Source organism: Camelus ferus, chromosome 8, assembly GCF_009834535.1.
Source record: "Camelus ferus isolate YT-003-E chromosome 8, BCGSAC_Cfer_1.0, whole genome shotgun sequence".
Taxonomy (NCBI): domain Eukaryota; kingdom Metazoa; phylum Chordata; class Mammalia; order Artiodactyla; family Camelidae; genus Camelus; species Camelus ferus.
Genome location: NC_045703.1, coordinates 27,907,779 through 27,922,963, shown reverse-complemented (window position 1 = coordinate 27,922,963; position 15,185 = coordinate 27,907,779). Strand labels below are relative to the sequence as shown.

Below are 15,185 nucleotides of genomic sequence, written 5' to 3'. Positions count from 1 at the left end.
TGCTGAAAGAAATGTTTCAACAGATACTATTAAAATTTTCTCCTAAATAAGAACAAAGGTAAGCGAGAGAGGGTGAAAGATTCTTTTTTGTCTATTCTATTATCTATTATCTTTTTTTGTTTATTCTATCCTTTTTGTCTACAGCATGCAAACAAAGAGGACTTTCTTTTTTGATTGCCTGACATAAAGAGGGCTTAATAGGGCTAAAACACGCTTTAGGAAGGGGAGAGGCTTGGAGAACTGCAAGAGCCCAAAGGCTCCCGCCCACTTCTAGGCTAACCCACGCCCCACTTGTCATCGGCTGTTACTACTGTAGCCTCCTGGGGAGAAAAGCTTGCGTTCAAGAGACTGTGCCAAGCACTCTCTTAAGAGAACTCTTCTTTGGGTATGATGTTCCAGAAATTAATCCCCAGGTACTTTTCACCCATCTGCTGCAGAAAGTCTTCTGTGTTCATTTTAATAATGTATAGATAAGATTAAAATAGATATGATTCTGTGGAAATTCGAATAGTGAAACCAGGTCAGCATTACCTATCAGCAAACCGGCAGGTACCTCTGAAATGTCTGCAAAGAAGACCTGCACATTGGTATACATGCGTGCCCTCAGTTTTCATAGCCTTTTGTTCTGCCATTCCTGGTGCTGGACTATTGCCTTTAAGGCCAAGATTTGTCTGCTCTTTGCTAATAGCATTTACCAGAAACATTCTGGAATGGGAGGCCAAGTTGCATGTTCAGCCCTGTTCCCTGAAGTCCAACATAACCTTCAGAGACATCCTCAAAAAGCTTAGTTCAAGTAACTTCTCTCTAGAGACTAGAAATCACATGATGCATTTCCCTTCCACCTCCCCATGCCATGCCGACCTTTTCTCTCCAGTCCCTCTCCTCCAGCCCCAACCACAAGGGTGGGACCAAAATACTGCAAGAACAACATGTATTTGGGTCATTTCCACTTGACTGTGTTCAACAATGTAATATATTGATTCTACAGTGTAGGAAACTCAAATTCAGGAATTCCGGGATTCTTTATTGAGCCCAGCAACGCACTGCTTGGAGTCCAGGCAACAACACCCTTGCTTTTCCTTGTTTGCAAAACAGAGATAATGATACCAACTCGGGGCTAGGGTATGAGCTAATTAATGATTACACAGGGCTAAATATAAAGAGGCTTCATGGTATAGGCAGGTGCTGTGTCCCTTTAGAAGTGACACGTATTAATTATACTGTGTGAGAGCCCAGCAAAGCTGTGTCAATCACTGAGGAAGGTAGGCAAAGCAGACCCACTCCATTTCTTTATGACTATCTACTTCCTTTTGGCTTCTCCTTCTAGATTCATCTTTCTCATAGTGCAGAATACTTTCTTTATAGCTCTTATTTATCTCCTTACCTATGGCTGGCTTTCAGTCAGTTCAGAGCATTGTGTTTACCAGGCATGGGACAAACTGGACAGCAATGACCACACTAACACCCAGGGACAAAGGGAAACTCCCTGTCCCTGAGGAAAAGCCCAGGACTTGGCCTGGCAGCCTGGGTGTTGCACCCCTCTGCCCCACCGGCAATTGTGACAGCTGACTGTCTCCATAGAGGTAGGCTCCACGGGCCTTGGGGAAGAAACAGTTTGTTGACAAAACTGTTTATTACAAAACTGGTTCCTGACCAAATATATTGACTTTCTGTTATGTAAGATATCTGCGAGGAAAGATTTTTTTTTTTCCTTTTATCGCCATTAACTGGGGCAGTGGATGGGAAGGTTGTGGCACAAGGGAACCAAACAGGTTCTGGACTGGACTGCCTAGGAAACACTGCAGGGATGGCTAATCTCAACAGTTACAAAATTATAGAAAAGAGAACCAATGTCCTGTACTTACAGTGTCAAATTGAAATGAATAAACCAGACCAAATCAAGAAAATTGGACAAAGTGCTGAATACCTACTAAGTATTAAGTGGTCATTAAAAATAAAATAGTTAAGGAAATTAAGTTGAAAGTAAAAAATACAGAGAAACATTTATTCATTTGTTCAACAAAAATTTATCCAGCACCTAGGTGCTCAGAAGGGGGATAGAGCAGTGAACAAGAGACAAAAATATGCTTCCCAGAGTTTACATTGTGAAGGAGAGAGACAGAAAATAACAAGCAAACAAATAAACAGGAAAATACAGAGTAATATGTACTATGCAGATAATTCATGTAGGTTGAAGTGATGGTGACTGAGTGGCCTTTCTGCAAAGGTGACACTTAAGCTTTGAAGGATGAGAAGGAATCAGTCCTTTGAGGACTAGAGGAAGTGTGTTCTAAGCTGGGCTAGTGTCCAGTGACTGCTCGGTGAGGCGGGGACAGACCAAGGGGACATCTGAGTTAGGTAGGGGCAGGGCCAGTTCATGTGTAAAGACAGGAGTTTTCTCTTCTACTTGTGATGAGAAGCCACTGGAGAGTCACAAGCAGAGAAGCAGCAGGATTGGATTCATGCCTTGAAAAGATGACACTGCTGCTCTTGGCAGAAAGGATGGTGCGGGGAAGTACAAAGGAAGGGGGCAGAGAGACCAGTGGGAGGTGACTGTAGGTGGCAGTTATGTCCTTAGACTGTCCTGGAATAATGACTTGCTCCTTGCTGGCAAAGCTAATGACAAATGATCGTGTGTGCGCACCACTTACTTCACGTGTCACATCTACACATCTGCGGGGACATAAAGATACCCCGTTTTTGTGGACTGGGGAAGTTTAGATCACGTGGCATGACAAGAACACAAAGGCCACATAGTACTCTGCACATCTGGATTGCAGACGTATGGTTTTTTTACTCATCCGGGCCCTTCGACAGCCATCACTTTCCTGGTGACTTCTTACCACACTTTGGTCAGCGGTTATGCCAAAACCACACTCTTCCCAATCACCTATTCTCCCTCAGACCCAGTTTTTGGATAGTGACTTCCTTCCCTCCAAAGAAAAGTGAAACCCCTCAGCATGAATCCCTCCTTGTGTCAACTTCAGTCTGATCATTTCCCCTTCATTTGAGAAGCTGTGTCTCTCCTCCTCTCCAAAACTGTGGTCCCCCAGTGCTCAGGATCTGCCTTGCAACCAGCCTGCACCTCCCAAACGGGACCCCCACTCTGAAGCATTGTTAGCACTGCCCCTTCTCCTTTCTCCTCTTTTCAGCTTCTAAAACAGCCTAGCTTGTCCTATCCCAGCTAGCGGCCCTTCTCTCTGTGCCGCTGCCCCTCTGACAGCCCCTCCCTAATCTTCCCCTTCCAGTCTTCTGCTCTCCTTCAGCCTGTAAGTAAACCTCAGGCTCCCCCGCCAGCTCCCAGTGCCCATTTTCCTCTGCTCCTGCAACCGTCAAGAACTGGATGAATTGACTACATTCTTTTTGCCAAATCCATTATCCTCTTCAACTGACCTATTTCTTGAATTCCCTCTTTCAATTTTTACTTTCTACTTGTGTGAACTATGTTTCTCTTTTTAAGTTTAATCATTCATTCTTCCATTTATTCAACCCTTACAGATGACTCCCAGTTATGCAAGATTCTGTATTACCCCTCACTGGCATTCTTTCTCCAAACTTATGACAATCTCTTGTGCAAAGCCCATTGGGGCCAGAGTATTTTAAAAGTAAGAATCTTCAGATTTTGGAAAGGTAATATATATATCTCTTTCATAATGCATCATATTCTGTAGCAAAAATGTATGAAAGTTCACTCTAAATGGGATAATTTAGGATACTAAATTGCCTTATAAGAGTTCAGGTCAAATTTTGTTGCCAAATGAGTTTGGGTATCAACTTATCAAAAAAGAAAGAGAAAAGAAAGAAAAGTAAAACAACTGAAAGTTTCCAGCTTCTTATTTGTTCTGATGATTGCCCAAATCTATTTCTTCATGCTGCTCTTTCTGTTATTCTAAAACTTTCTACCTGGTTTTCAAGTTACTACTTCAAAGCCAACATTTTCTAAATAGAACAAATCAATTTTTCCTTCCAAGCAGCCTCCCTTTCTAAAGAATTTCATTTGTCACCAGGAACACCATCTTTCTGGCCTCCTAAACTAAAAACCTTAAAATCTTTCATTCCATCCACTTTTGCTCCTACGTGTAATCTATCATCAGATCTCCTGACTGCAGCCCATTCAACAGCCTCTACCTTAACACAAGCCCTTACTGTTTTAATAGCCTCCTGGGCAGTTTCTGAGATTCCTGTCCCCATCTGCGTTCACTGCGTTTTTATTTCCCTCAACCCTGCCCTTCCATCACACCAGGAATATCAGTGCCACTACTTCTGAAATACTACATTCATCATGAATGCTTCTTTGCTCAAGACGTTACAACAATTTCTGTGTTTAAAGATTGGAACCCACCCCAAACCTACTCCTCAAAATATTCTACTTCCTAAGGTTCCTTTCTGTGCCATTCTCTCTAAGCAAACACATTCTACTTTAGTTAACTTATTGTCTCAGGTATCCAACTATCGCCTTGATTCTGATGCCTTTCCTAATAGTGAGTTAGAACAACACAGTATCATATGTAACTGATATACTGTGTCTTGTTTTTTATCTTAAATAAAATTTGTTTGTTGTTTCTTTTAGGCTTGTTTTAGGGTAAGTTGTTGGTAATTTGTGGGACTGAATTAGAATACTTCCAACAATTCCCTTTTCACTGCCTTCCATTTTTACTGAAAGAAAACACCGCCAAGGTACCTCATTAACAAACGTGAAATGAATAAATAAATAGTACATGTAACAAACATAAGGAACAAAGGATAAGTCATTGGCAGAATGTTAGCACTACAATTGTAGACACACTAGGGACGTTTAGTGAGCTTTGAACGAATGCTGAGCACTTCCGTGCTTGAATCTCTTTCCTTATTTTGTGTACTTTGATCTTCTAGTGTTTCTTTCCTTTTCTACTGCAATCTACCTAATATCATATGTGTGTGTGTGTGTGTGTGTGTGTGTGTGTGTGTGTGTGTGTGTGTGTGTGTATTTACTGGTTAACTTAATGTTTGAATAAATAATACTGCATTTAAGGGCATAACTCAAACTACCTGCTAAAGGTAAATTTACCTGGTTGATCGGCCAATGTTTTTCTTTTTCTTTTATTTTGTGTGTGTGTGTGTATATACATATATATATACTTATTTATTTATTGAAGTATAGTCAGTTTACAATGTTGTGTCAATTTCTGGCATACAGCACAATTCTTCAGTCATACATGAACATACATATGTTCGTTTTCATATTCTTCTTCACCACAGGTCGCTACAAGATATTGAATATAGTTCCCTGTGCTATACAGTATGAACTTGTTTATTTTTTTTATATACTAGTATCTGCAAATCTCGATATTTATGCTGTGAAAATATCTATTGCTCTGTTTAGCACTTTAGATGAAAGTCAAGGAATATTTACTCACAAACTTGAAAATATTTGCTATTTCAAATACCATTTAAAAAAAATGAAGGTAGAGAAGACAACTCATTGCAAGATCAGCTAGCACCATAGGAAGGTCAGAATATCAATTTACTCAACTATCCTCTCCCAATAATTCCAACTTGAGTATCATTCTATTTACTGGCTTTATAAGTGACCAGAAGGAAGTAATCAAGAATATCTTCATCAGATTTATATACGAAACTAGATATTCAGTGTTGCTAATGCTCAGATAGGAATACATTTCAAAACAATTCATGAAATTTAAGAGTGATTCTACAAACTAAAGAAAATTCAGTAGGGACAAGCAGCTCACTCAGGTTGAACGAGTAACTGCAAGGTGTAATAGATAAGTTGGCTAAGTATAAACAGAACAGACAAGACCTATATGGGGTCTTGCATATAAATATTAAGTCAGTGAGAGAATGTAATAAAGTTTCTTTTAAAAGGCAATATGATAATGAGATAAATTAATAAAATTGTTACATAAAATTATAGTTACTAGAGGTGGAAGAACAATATATGTAATCTAGTCCAGTTGTTTTTATGATTTTATCAGCAGTAAAGCATTTTACTCAAAAGAAGTTGTGCCAGGATTCGGCCATATGTAGAAAACAGGTATAAGTGAAGACGATTAGTAAAATGGCCACATTTAGGCTAACAGATTGCTTATTCTTATGCTTGTCCTTACAACAGTCAACTCACAGTTTCAGGCCCATTGTTAAAACTAAAGCTATTGGTCTTACTGTTTCTACTTTATTCCAGTAATCAAAAGCTATAATCATCTTAGTCTCTGAGTCGATCTCGAGGGAGATGGTCACAGAACTGTAACCTTACAAAGTAAGCTAAATACCAAAAAGACCATGCCTTGAGTGCTTACAAGAGATCGAAAAAGTGACAACTGCTGGCCTCTATAGAATTGGTCACCTGGAGGCATCATGATGCCATTCTAAGTCTTCTGATGAGAAAATGATTCTGTTGATTGTTATCGATGATTTATTGTTTGAGCTACGGCTATATTATCACCCTGCCCCACCCCCAAGGTGGGTTTGCAGTTTTGAAGGCACTAGCCTACTATGAGTCCCCTTTGCCCAGCAAAGCAATAAAGCTGCCTCTTTTCTTCTAAGCTCCAAGACCTTGTCTCTGGGTTATTCGGCTCGTCAGGGACAGAGGCCAATCTTTCAGCAACATAAGTAACATCTCTGAGTAAAGACATGGCACGAAGCTGGCAAGCCTGAGTTCCTGTCCCATCCAGCTTTCCATCCATCCCCTCTTCCTGCTGCAGCCTTTGGGGCACATCAGAGGATCCCTAAGGCTCTACAGAGCACTATCTAATCCAACTCTCATCTGCTAATATACAAATATAAAAGCTGATGCCCAGGATGGATAAATAACTTATCCAAGAAAACACAGTTGGTCTAAAGCAGAACTGAAATTAGGGCTCTGGTCTTTTGGCTAATTCAGTGCTTTAAAATTCACTTTTCCAGTTTTGCAATCACATGTGTTGAGTTTTTTCTATATGCCAGACACAGCAATAGGTGTAAATAAGATGTGAATACCTTGCCCTAGTGAAGTCTAGTGGAGAAGAGATACAATTTTTGAATAATAATAATAATATGGAGAAATTACTTGGGATATTATAAAATTCCATGAGAACATGAGAGATATCAGACAATAACAGCTGAGAATTCAAGGAAACTTCATAATTGAGATAATATTTGATTGGAGTTTTAAAGATGAATAGACGTTGATTAGGCATAATTTTTTGCATTCACAGGTACTTACTAGATTACTATAACCAGCTTGGATTACTGCAGTTTTAAAATAAAACAGACAGCCTAAGAAAGGTTTTGTAAATGGGTATTTATCATTGTTATAATGTATATTGTCATATTGTAAGATACCTGAAAAAATTAAATATTTTGATTCCATTATGATGGAACTTCACTTAATTGCTAAACTCACAGAAGTTAATTCTTAGAAGTATTTTTGATATTCCCTTTAGTTATTTTGAGCAAAGCTTATGAGAGAGACCAAGGGCACTGTCCTCGGCACTGGTTTGAATGATACTACTACCAACGGAGATGCTTTAAATTAGGAGTTTAAGCACTGAGGCCAAATCAGTCCCTTCTTCCCTCATTTTCTAAGCTGGCCAATCTTCATTTTAAGATTCTAATAAAACAAAATCAAACAGGAAAAAAGGTCCACATTATTTGGGGTTCTTTTTTGGATCATCTTGGTGAATAGTACGTTCGGGTTTCCAAGTCAGCAGGGAATTAGGGGAGATGGTCCGCTGTTTACTGAGATGACCTAGGCTGCCTTGGAGAGATTTATTTAGGTTGCACTTGTCATAATCACAGAGACCTCTCATAATCACACGTTACCCAGAGGCTCTACGCATTTAAGCTAGTGTTATCTGGTTGTCCTCCAGTCACAAATTTTCCTTCTCTGCCATGTTCTTCTGGCCATTTTTCCCATGTTGCTGGTTGGAAGTCATTAAAAATACCCCCTGGTAGTTGATAATTAACACCCTTCCCCTTTTTCTTTTCATTTTGTATAACTTTTTATTTTGCATTTCACATATTATCCAGTTTCACATTCTCACAGGATCAGCAGTTACAACAGCTACCTCATCTCTCACGTCTGAAAATGGCAAGACAGCCAGGGCTGTGGCCAAAGGCAAAGCACTGATGTGCTCACAGAACAAAAACATTGCACGTTTTTTCCTTCATTTTTTTAAAACTAATGGTCGACTAACATCTAAGCAAAGGACACGAATGTATGTAGAGTGAACTTTTGAACTCTCTATAGATGGCGTTTGACCAAAGCTCCCAAGAGAGAAAGTCATCAGGTACAGTGGCAGAGAGAAACCAAAGCTCTGCTAAGAAGAAAAGACAGTGAAATCAATAGTCATAGGAATAAACACAGAATAATTAAGATACTAAGTCCCTTTCCTCCAGACTTGAGTATAAGCAATAGCTAAGAGGGTCCGTCTGACCGAAGTCCACACAGTGCCAACTTTAACTGTTTTATCCCATCTTCAATTGTCACTTCAGCACATAGATGTTCTTCAAAAGTATATGTGTGTGTGACACACAAATATATATATATATATATACACACACACACACACACACATATATTTAACTCTATTACCTATTTCATTAAATTATGGGTCATGCTCTAATCAGTACCCTGAGAAAAAACAGTAGGTCAGAAGTACACAAGGCTTGCTTTTTCTAAAGCACATTACAAACCTAGTCTGACATACACATTCTACACATTCCATTCCAGCAGCTTCAAAGCCAGCATGTGCAGAACAAAGCAAATGCCTAATATGACAGGCAGAGAAGAGGGAGATGAATAAGCATCAAAGGTGAGCTCAGGCTGGTGGTGCCGGCCACCCCACACCTTACAAAGTAGCACAGAAGGTCTACATCTAAAACAACACACTGGCTTTACAAACAGGGACTCAGGATATTGAGTGACCATCGGGGTTGAGATCTTGATTCACTCCTCAATCTTAGGACAATATCTCCTGTCAGATTAAGTACACAAAAAGCAATTCTGAGCTGTTGATTCAGAATCTCATACTAATCATTTTACTTCTCAAAGCACCTCTATGTAACTTATTAATATCTGATTCAAATGAGAACTTGGTGTACTGCAAATGAGCCCAGCCCCAAAGGAAAGTGGCTTTGAGAGAATATAAAGTAGCATGGTTCTCTGCCAGCATCAGAGGCTCTGAGAAGCCCAAATTAGAGAGGACCAAGTCTCAGAGCACAGTGCCTGATAGGAGCTACCTTCACTGGCACTGACTTTGCTAGTTAAGCCCTAACCAACTGCAAAAAAAGCCTGTTTAACACTCAGAAAAAAAAGTATCCAGGTGAGCATGTTAATAAGTAGTACCCAGGATACTTTCAAATATTTAAGACTAAAACGGCATTAGCCCTGCAAAACAGTAGTACACAGATTCACAATCACGTACTTTGTGCTCAAATGTTATTAAAGAGACATTGGACAAATCAGTGACTCAGAAGGATTCCCTCAGCAAGGACTTACCTCAAGATCCCGGTCGTAGTACCTGTTTCTGGAATTTTCATATCTGTTCCGGGAGTCGGGGCACCTATTCCGAGAGTCAACACTCCTGCTGCGATTGTTGGCACACCCATTGCACCTGCCGCAGCCGCACCCACAGCAGGTGCGACCCCCCATCAAGGTTCTGGATTGGACCAGTCTTCAGATCTTCCTCAGGAGAGAGTGGTAAGTACTGGGAGAAGAAGTGGAGCATGCAGAGCTACATATACAACCAGACACGGTTCCAAATGGCCCAAATGTCGTCGAGTGCAGGCAGAGGTTCTGTTTTTGACTAAAGAAGGGACTCCCAGTGAGGGATTTCTGACCAAAACAAATATTCTATTGTGATTAGAATATTCAAAAGAAGGTAAGCCCCCAAATTTTCGTCTCTCCAGCCAAAATGATGGTATGATCCTCTATTGATGTCTTCGGGAAAACAAATGAGCATCACTGGCCAGACACTCCTCCTTATTATGGGAATGATGTCACAAGAGATTTAATGTTCCCTAGTACTACATTAGCTAGTAGGAATTCAGTTTGAAATTTAAGGATGTCAGAGAACAATACCAGTAATTACTACTCGCAGAGAGCTTTGTGTATGCCCCGGGCTTTATAACAATTAACCACTCCTCACAGCAAGACCTGATGCCGAGGCCGGGTAATCACCACCCAGGTATTCGTGGCGGAAATGGATCTGCCTAGACTAGCGCTAGAAGCACAATCCCGAAGGACTTTAATTTAAATGTTTTCGGTCCTTGATGCTTTGAGAGTACGATTGTTGTAAATATTTTTAATAGTAAGTGCAAGAAATTCATTTGAACAAAGAGACTGAGACATGCAGGAGCAGAACTGAGGTGAATAAGAGGGAAAAACATTTCAGTTACTATTCTGAGACTGTCATTCAATTCCATTGCACGAGTGACCAAAAAATATTATTTCAGAAGTCCCACTCCTGTTCCCCATCTGCTAGTAAGAGAAGAGAAGCATTTTGTTTTTTCACCACTTAACAGTTTCCCCCAGACAAACCTACCACCCCCACAAACAGACAACAAATTAAAACTCTAACTGGATAGCAGAACACTAAATTATTCAAAAAGAAGAATATAAAAAAGATTAAAATGTTTCATGTAAAGACAAATTTTTTTCCATTCTGAACATCAATGATTATCACCTCATCACAGTATCTTCAGCAAGATTAAACCCAACACGTAAATGAGCAAAAAGCATGAAAAGATAATTCACTGAAGAAATACAAATGGCCAGTAAACATTAAAGAAAAAAAAAAGATCAACCTCACTCTTAGTTGAAGAACTACAAATTTAAACAATGAGATACCAACAGAACAGCAAAGTAAAAAAGATCGATCACATACCACATTTATAAAGTGGTAGGAAAACAGGCACATGATTCACTTTGGTTGGGAGCTTAGGTTGATAAAACCTTTTTATGGACAATTTGACAGTATCTATAATATTTAAAAATGAGTGTGCTTTTGATTCAGTAATTCCATTTCTAGGGAATTTATTCCACAGAAATACCGACAAAAAATAACATAGAGACTGTATTGTTTATAAAAGAAAAAAAGTGGAAATAACTTAAATGTTCACATATAAAGATTGGTAAACTAGAGAGCGTACACCCATCATATTATACGTCTGGAATACTGCTATGTAGCAGTTCAAAGGAGACATGTATAGATGCTGACTTGGAACCATGATCACAAAGATTGCTTAGTGAAAAAATAAACTAGAGAATTGTACACAGGGTATGATCCCCTGTGGTGGGAAAAGCAAGAACAAACTTTATGTAAATGCATAACAAAAAACCCTGAAAGGATACACACCAAACTTGTCACCTTCAAAGGTGATGGGAGAGTTTAAGTCTTTATTTTGTATGTTTCAGACTGTTGGGAAATTTTTTGCAATAAGCTAATATAATATTTAGAAGAAACATAATAAATATATTACCACACTTAAAAAAAAACAAAGCAAAACTCAAAACCCTACCACAAACAAAGCTTTCCAGTTTGGGTTATGGGGAAATGGACTGGCTGATATGTAGTTATATATATGCAAATAAACAGCACCCAGAGTCACTACCTCAGAAGAAAACAACACACGTTCTTATGGTATAAAAAGAAAACAGATCACTCATTGATTTCTTGCTGCCTCCTGGTGACCATGATACCTTCAAATGCCCAGTATCACAGATAGTTATATAGAGGCTGGATTTCCCCAAAGCTGACTGTACATAGGCAATCAGTCTTCTTCTTAGAAGGCCAGATATTTAGCTTGTATGAGAAAAACAACTGGTTTACCGTATCCTGCCACTTGTAATGCCATTCTTAGGATATTGAAGCAACATTCTCCAGCCTACATAATGAGCAACAATGTGAAACTTCTTATGTAGGAAAGGCCGCTCTTGCTGCACCCAGTAATGCCAGGCTTTTTCGGAGGCAAAGTTCTCCCTGTGCCACTTTGCTCTACCTTGATCTTTGCAACCCCACAGCCTAAGTGCAGGAGGAGGAGAGTGGAGCTATGCTCTAGAAACAGCCATGTTTTCTTTCTGCTGCACACACATGGCTTACTTGTGTACATATGCATTTGGTGCACTTTCCTGCTCTACCTTCAAAGCCTAAATGCATTTAAATTCGTACTAGAGCTGAAATGCTGCATATTTGCAACAGAATTATTTTCGACTACTTTTTACTGAGAATAGACAGCATTTCATTCATGCAAAATGTATAATATTCCAGCCATAAAAATGCAGTCTGACCCTTAGGGTCTCCTCCTAGTCTAGTAAGGAAGGAGACTTGTAAATCAGTATGGAAGTGCTGAGTTCGTGATACACCCGCGGTAAATGAACAAGTTTTCCAGGGCAGGGATCACAGAGTAAGAGCTGTTTGAGCAGGATCATAAAAAGAATGGGTAGAAGTTTGCAGGTAGACAACAAGTGGAAAGACGTTCCAGGCATGGGAAAGAATACACGCAAAGGCAGTAAAATGGTGCAGTAAGGAATTTGGGAGCAGCAGTAGCCTGCTCAGGCAATGCGGCAGGACTGGTACAGTTTACAGACAGTCAGAGAATCATAAAAATTCACACAGGCACACCTAAACTATTTAAATGTAACTTTAATCAAAATATAACTTAAATCATATCTATTTATTCCTCTACCTTCAAAAAATTTTGAATAGGTAATACTTTCACATAGCTCAAAATTCAAAATATGAAAAAGTGCACAGTAAAAAGTCTTGTCCCCCCTGCATCCCCTATCTGCTCTTTTCCCCCTACCTCTATCACAGGTAATTATTACTAGTTTTTCATGCATCCTTCCATCATGTCTTAACGCATCTACAAAGAAAAATGTATATTCGAATCCCCTTTTGACACAAAATGTAACATTATGTCCACATTGCTCTCTATCTTGAATTTTTTTTCCAGCAGTAGATTTAGCCTTTTAGATCAGTACTTATAGAGCACGGAGGGACTCCTGCCATGCAGCAGGTATGGAAAGGGGTGAGAGATTAAAAGCTGGGCACCAGACCTACCTGTGTGGCTAGGACAGGTCCCAGGGTATGGTGGGTAAAAGAATGTCAAGATCTGACTGATGAAGAAAGCAGAGATTTGGGACATGGTAGTTCAGCAGCCTCTAATCACACACTAGAAGGCACATGCAGAGTAATGAAGTGCCAATAGGAAGGTGAAAGGCAGTACTGGAATGGATGGATGATGCTCGTGAGTCCTTCACGAAGTCTCTACTGGGAAGAATTTTTGAATAGGCAATACTTTCACATAGCTCAAAATTCAAAACATGAAAAAGTGCACAGTAAAAAGTCCCTCTCCCACCTTTGTAAATAAATGCTTCAGTCTCAGGATGAGGGTTGGGGGTCAGAACTCGGGATTTCAAAGGTCTTACTTCCTGCAGGATAATTTCAGAACAGTCCTTGGTGAGATTAGAAACCTGGATGATTTGAGACAGAATGTAGCAGCCCAGTGATCAATGTTCATGTACTGTGTCCTAGGCCAACCCAACACTGGAGAAGACACAACTCTGTGCCCCCATGGGATGGGGCAGGTAGAGTGGGGGCAATCAGAGGCCTCTTAAGTACTTCGTATTTTGAACTTGGTCCAGCCTCAGAAATAAGGTAAACCAGGGGATGGGGCATTCAGAGAAAAATCAGTGGGCCCATGTGGAGCAGCTAGAGAGAGAAAGAAAAAGAAGAAATAATGAGCTTGGGATGAGAAATGGGACGTCACCTCTCAAAGTGATTAACTGCCTGGGAAATATAGAAAACAAAAGTGTTAGAAAACGTTTCTGTCTTCTCTGCTACATCGACAAATGCTTGTTGAAATGAATTCTTATCCTTATTGACTAAACTAGAATAACCAGGCTGGAAACTGGAAAGCACTCCACCTTGACAATTATAAGATTAACCGAGCAATGAAAAAGCTGTCAAAAACGATTGTGGTAGAACCAACTCTGAGATAGTTGACACTAAAGCAGATACCTGTCTGTTTTGGATGATTTGGGAGCATTCCAAGTTCAAAAGTGAGACTGGAGATTCACAGATGTCTTCTAAATGACAGGGCAGAGAAGCACTAACAAGAACCAAAATCTGTACAAGTGACTTCTGAAGGACCAACACTGATTTGGCAAAATTTCTTCTCCTCTATAGATTATAGTTGTTTTGTTTTGGGGAGCAGTACTTATTTTTTCTTTTAAAAAGTACTCATACACACAATTATACACATGCACACACACACACACACACACACTTACAGACAATGGGAAATAGAGGCTTTCTCCAGGTCAAGAATGTAAGAATCCAAATGGTGAAAGCAAAGTCGGTTTTTTGCTTGAGTTAATCAAACAATTGCTGTACCAACTTATTCCTTTTTACTTGTTTGAACTTGGCTCCAGAATGATTGAAAATGGTGACAATTTCACATATAATCACTATAGTCAGACACAATTTTCTAGATCAAAATAAGCAACTAGAATTGAAGGGAGATGAAAAGACTTTCATACTAGAAATCATTGAAATTCTCCTAAGGTAATTACTCTCTTTGAAGATGCTAATTTTAATTAGAAATACATTGCTCAGTATTCTTGTTCAATTTTTTTTCTTTAAAGAAATGCTTTAATTAATAAAGGTTGTTCCTACATGTCCTGGAAATATCTCCATGTAGTAGAATTAAGACATGTTCATTTACAAAATAAATTAAGCAGTAAATGTAACGTAAGTACCTAAATAAAGCAAAACACATATTAATCTAAACTGTTAAATCTTTCTTACATGCAAAGAAAGAATTATTCAATGTAATTGTCACATATGTTATACATTTTCACTTAATGATAACACTTCCTTATGCTTTTCTCTCATATAAAAAAAGTCTGGTAAAAATGTAAATATTTTACACAAACATATCTTCTGCTCTAAAGCTGACTAGAGATTTTATGCAGACATTTAAAGGAAAAATTGTTTTGTATAAATAAATAAAATCCCTGATGATTTGTCCCATCTAAGATTTAAACTCTAATAATATCCTATTTTGATTTGTAGTTGCTCTTTTATTCCTAGTGGATGTATACATGTGGTTGAGAGGCAATCCTATCTTTGTAATTATAAATCCCTATTTTCATTTACACAAGCAGGTATAGCACATGTCTTCTTTTAGCTGAAGGATTCAATGTA

General features: G+C 39.1%; 1 protein-coding gene across 3 annotated transcripts in view; it reads right to left on the bottom strand.

Moving 5' to 3' along the window:
- Positions 1 to 15,185, bottom strand: part of CRYBG1 (crystallin beta-gamma domain containing 1) — a 180,245-nt gene that overhangs the window by 83,543 nt on the left and 81,517 nt on the right. The window contains exon 1 of one of the 3 annotated variants that reach the window (XM_014563250.2): positions 9,476 to 9,896. The exons of the other annotated variants lie outside the window; for them this stretch is intronic. Within the exon in view, the coding sequence (XP_014418736.2) occupies positions 9,476 to 9,628 (153 nt within the window). The 5' untranslated portion in view covers positions 9,629 to 9,896. Of the gene's footprint in view, positions 1 to 9,475; positions 9,897 to 15,185 lie in introns of those variants that run through there. 3 annotated transcript variants of the gene reach the window in all.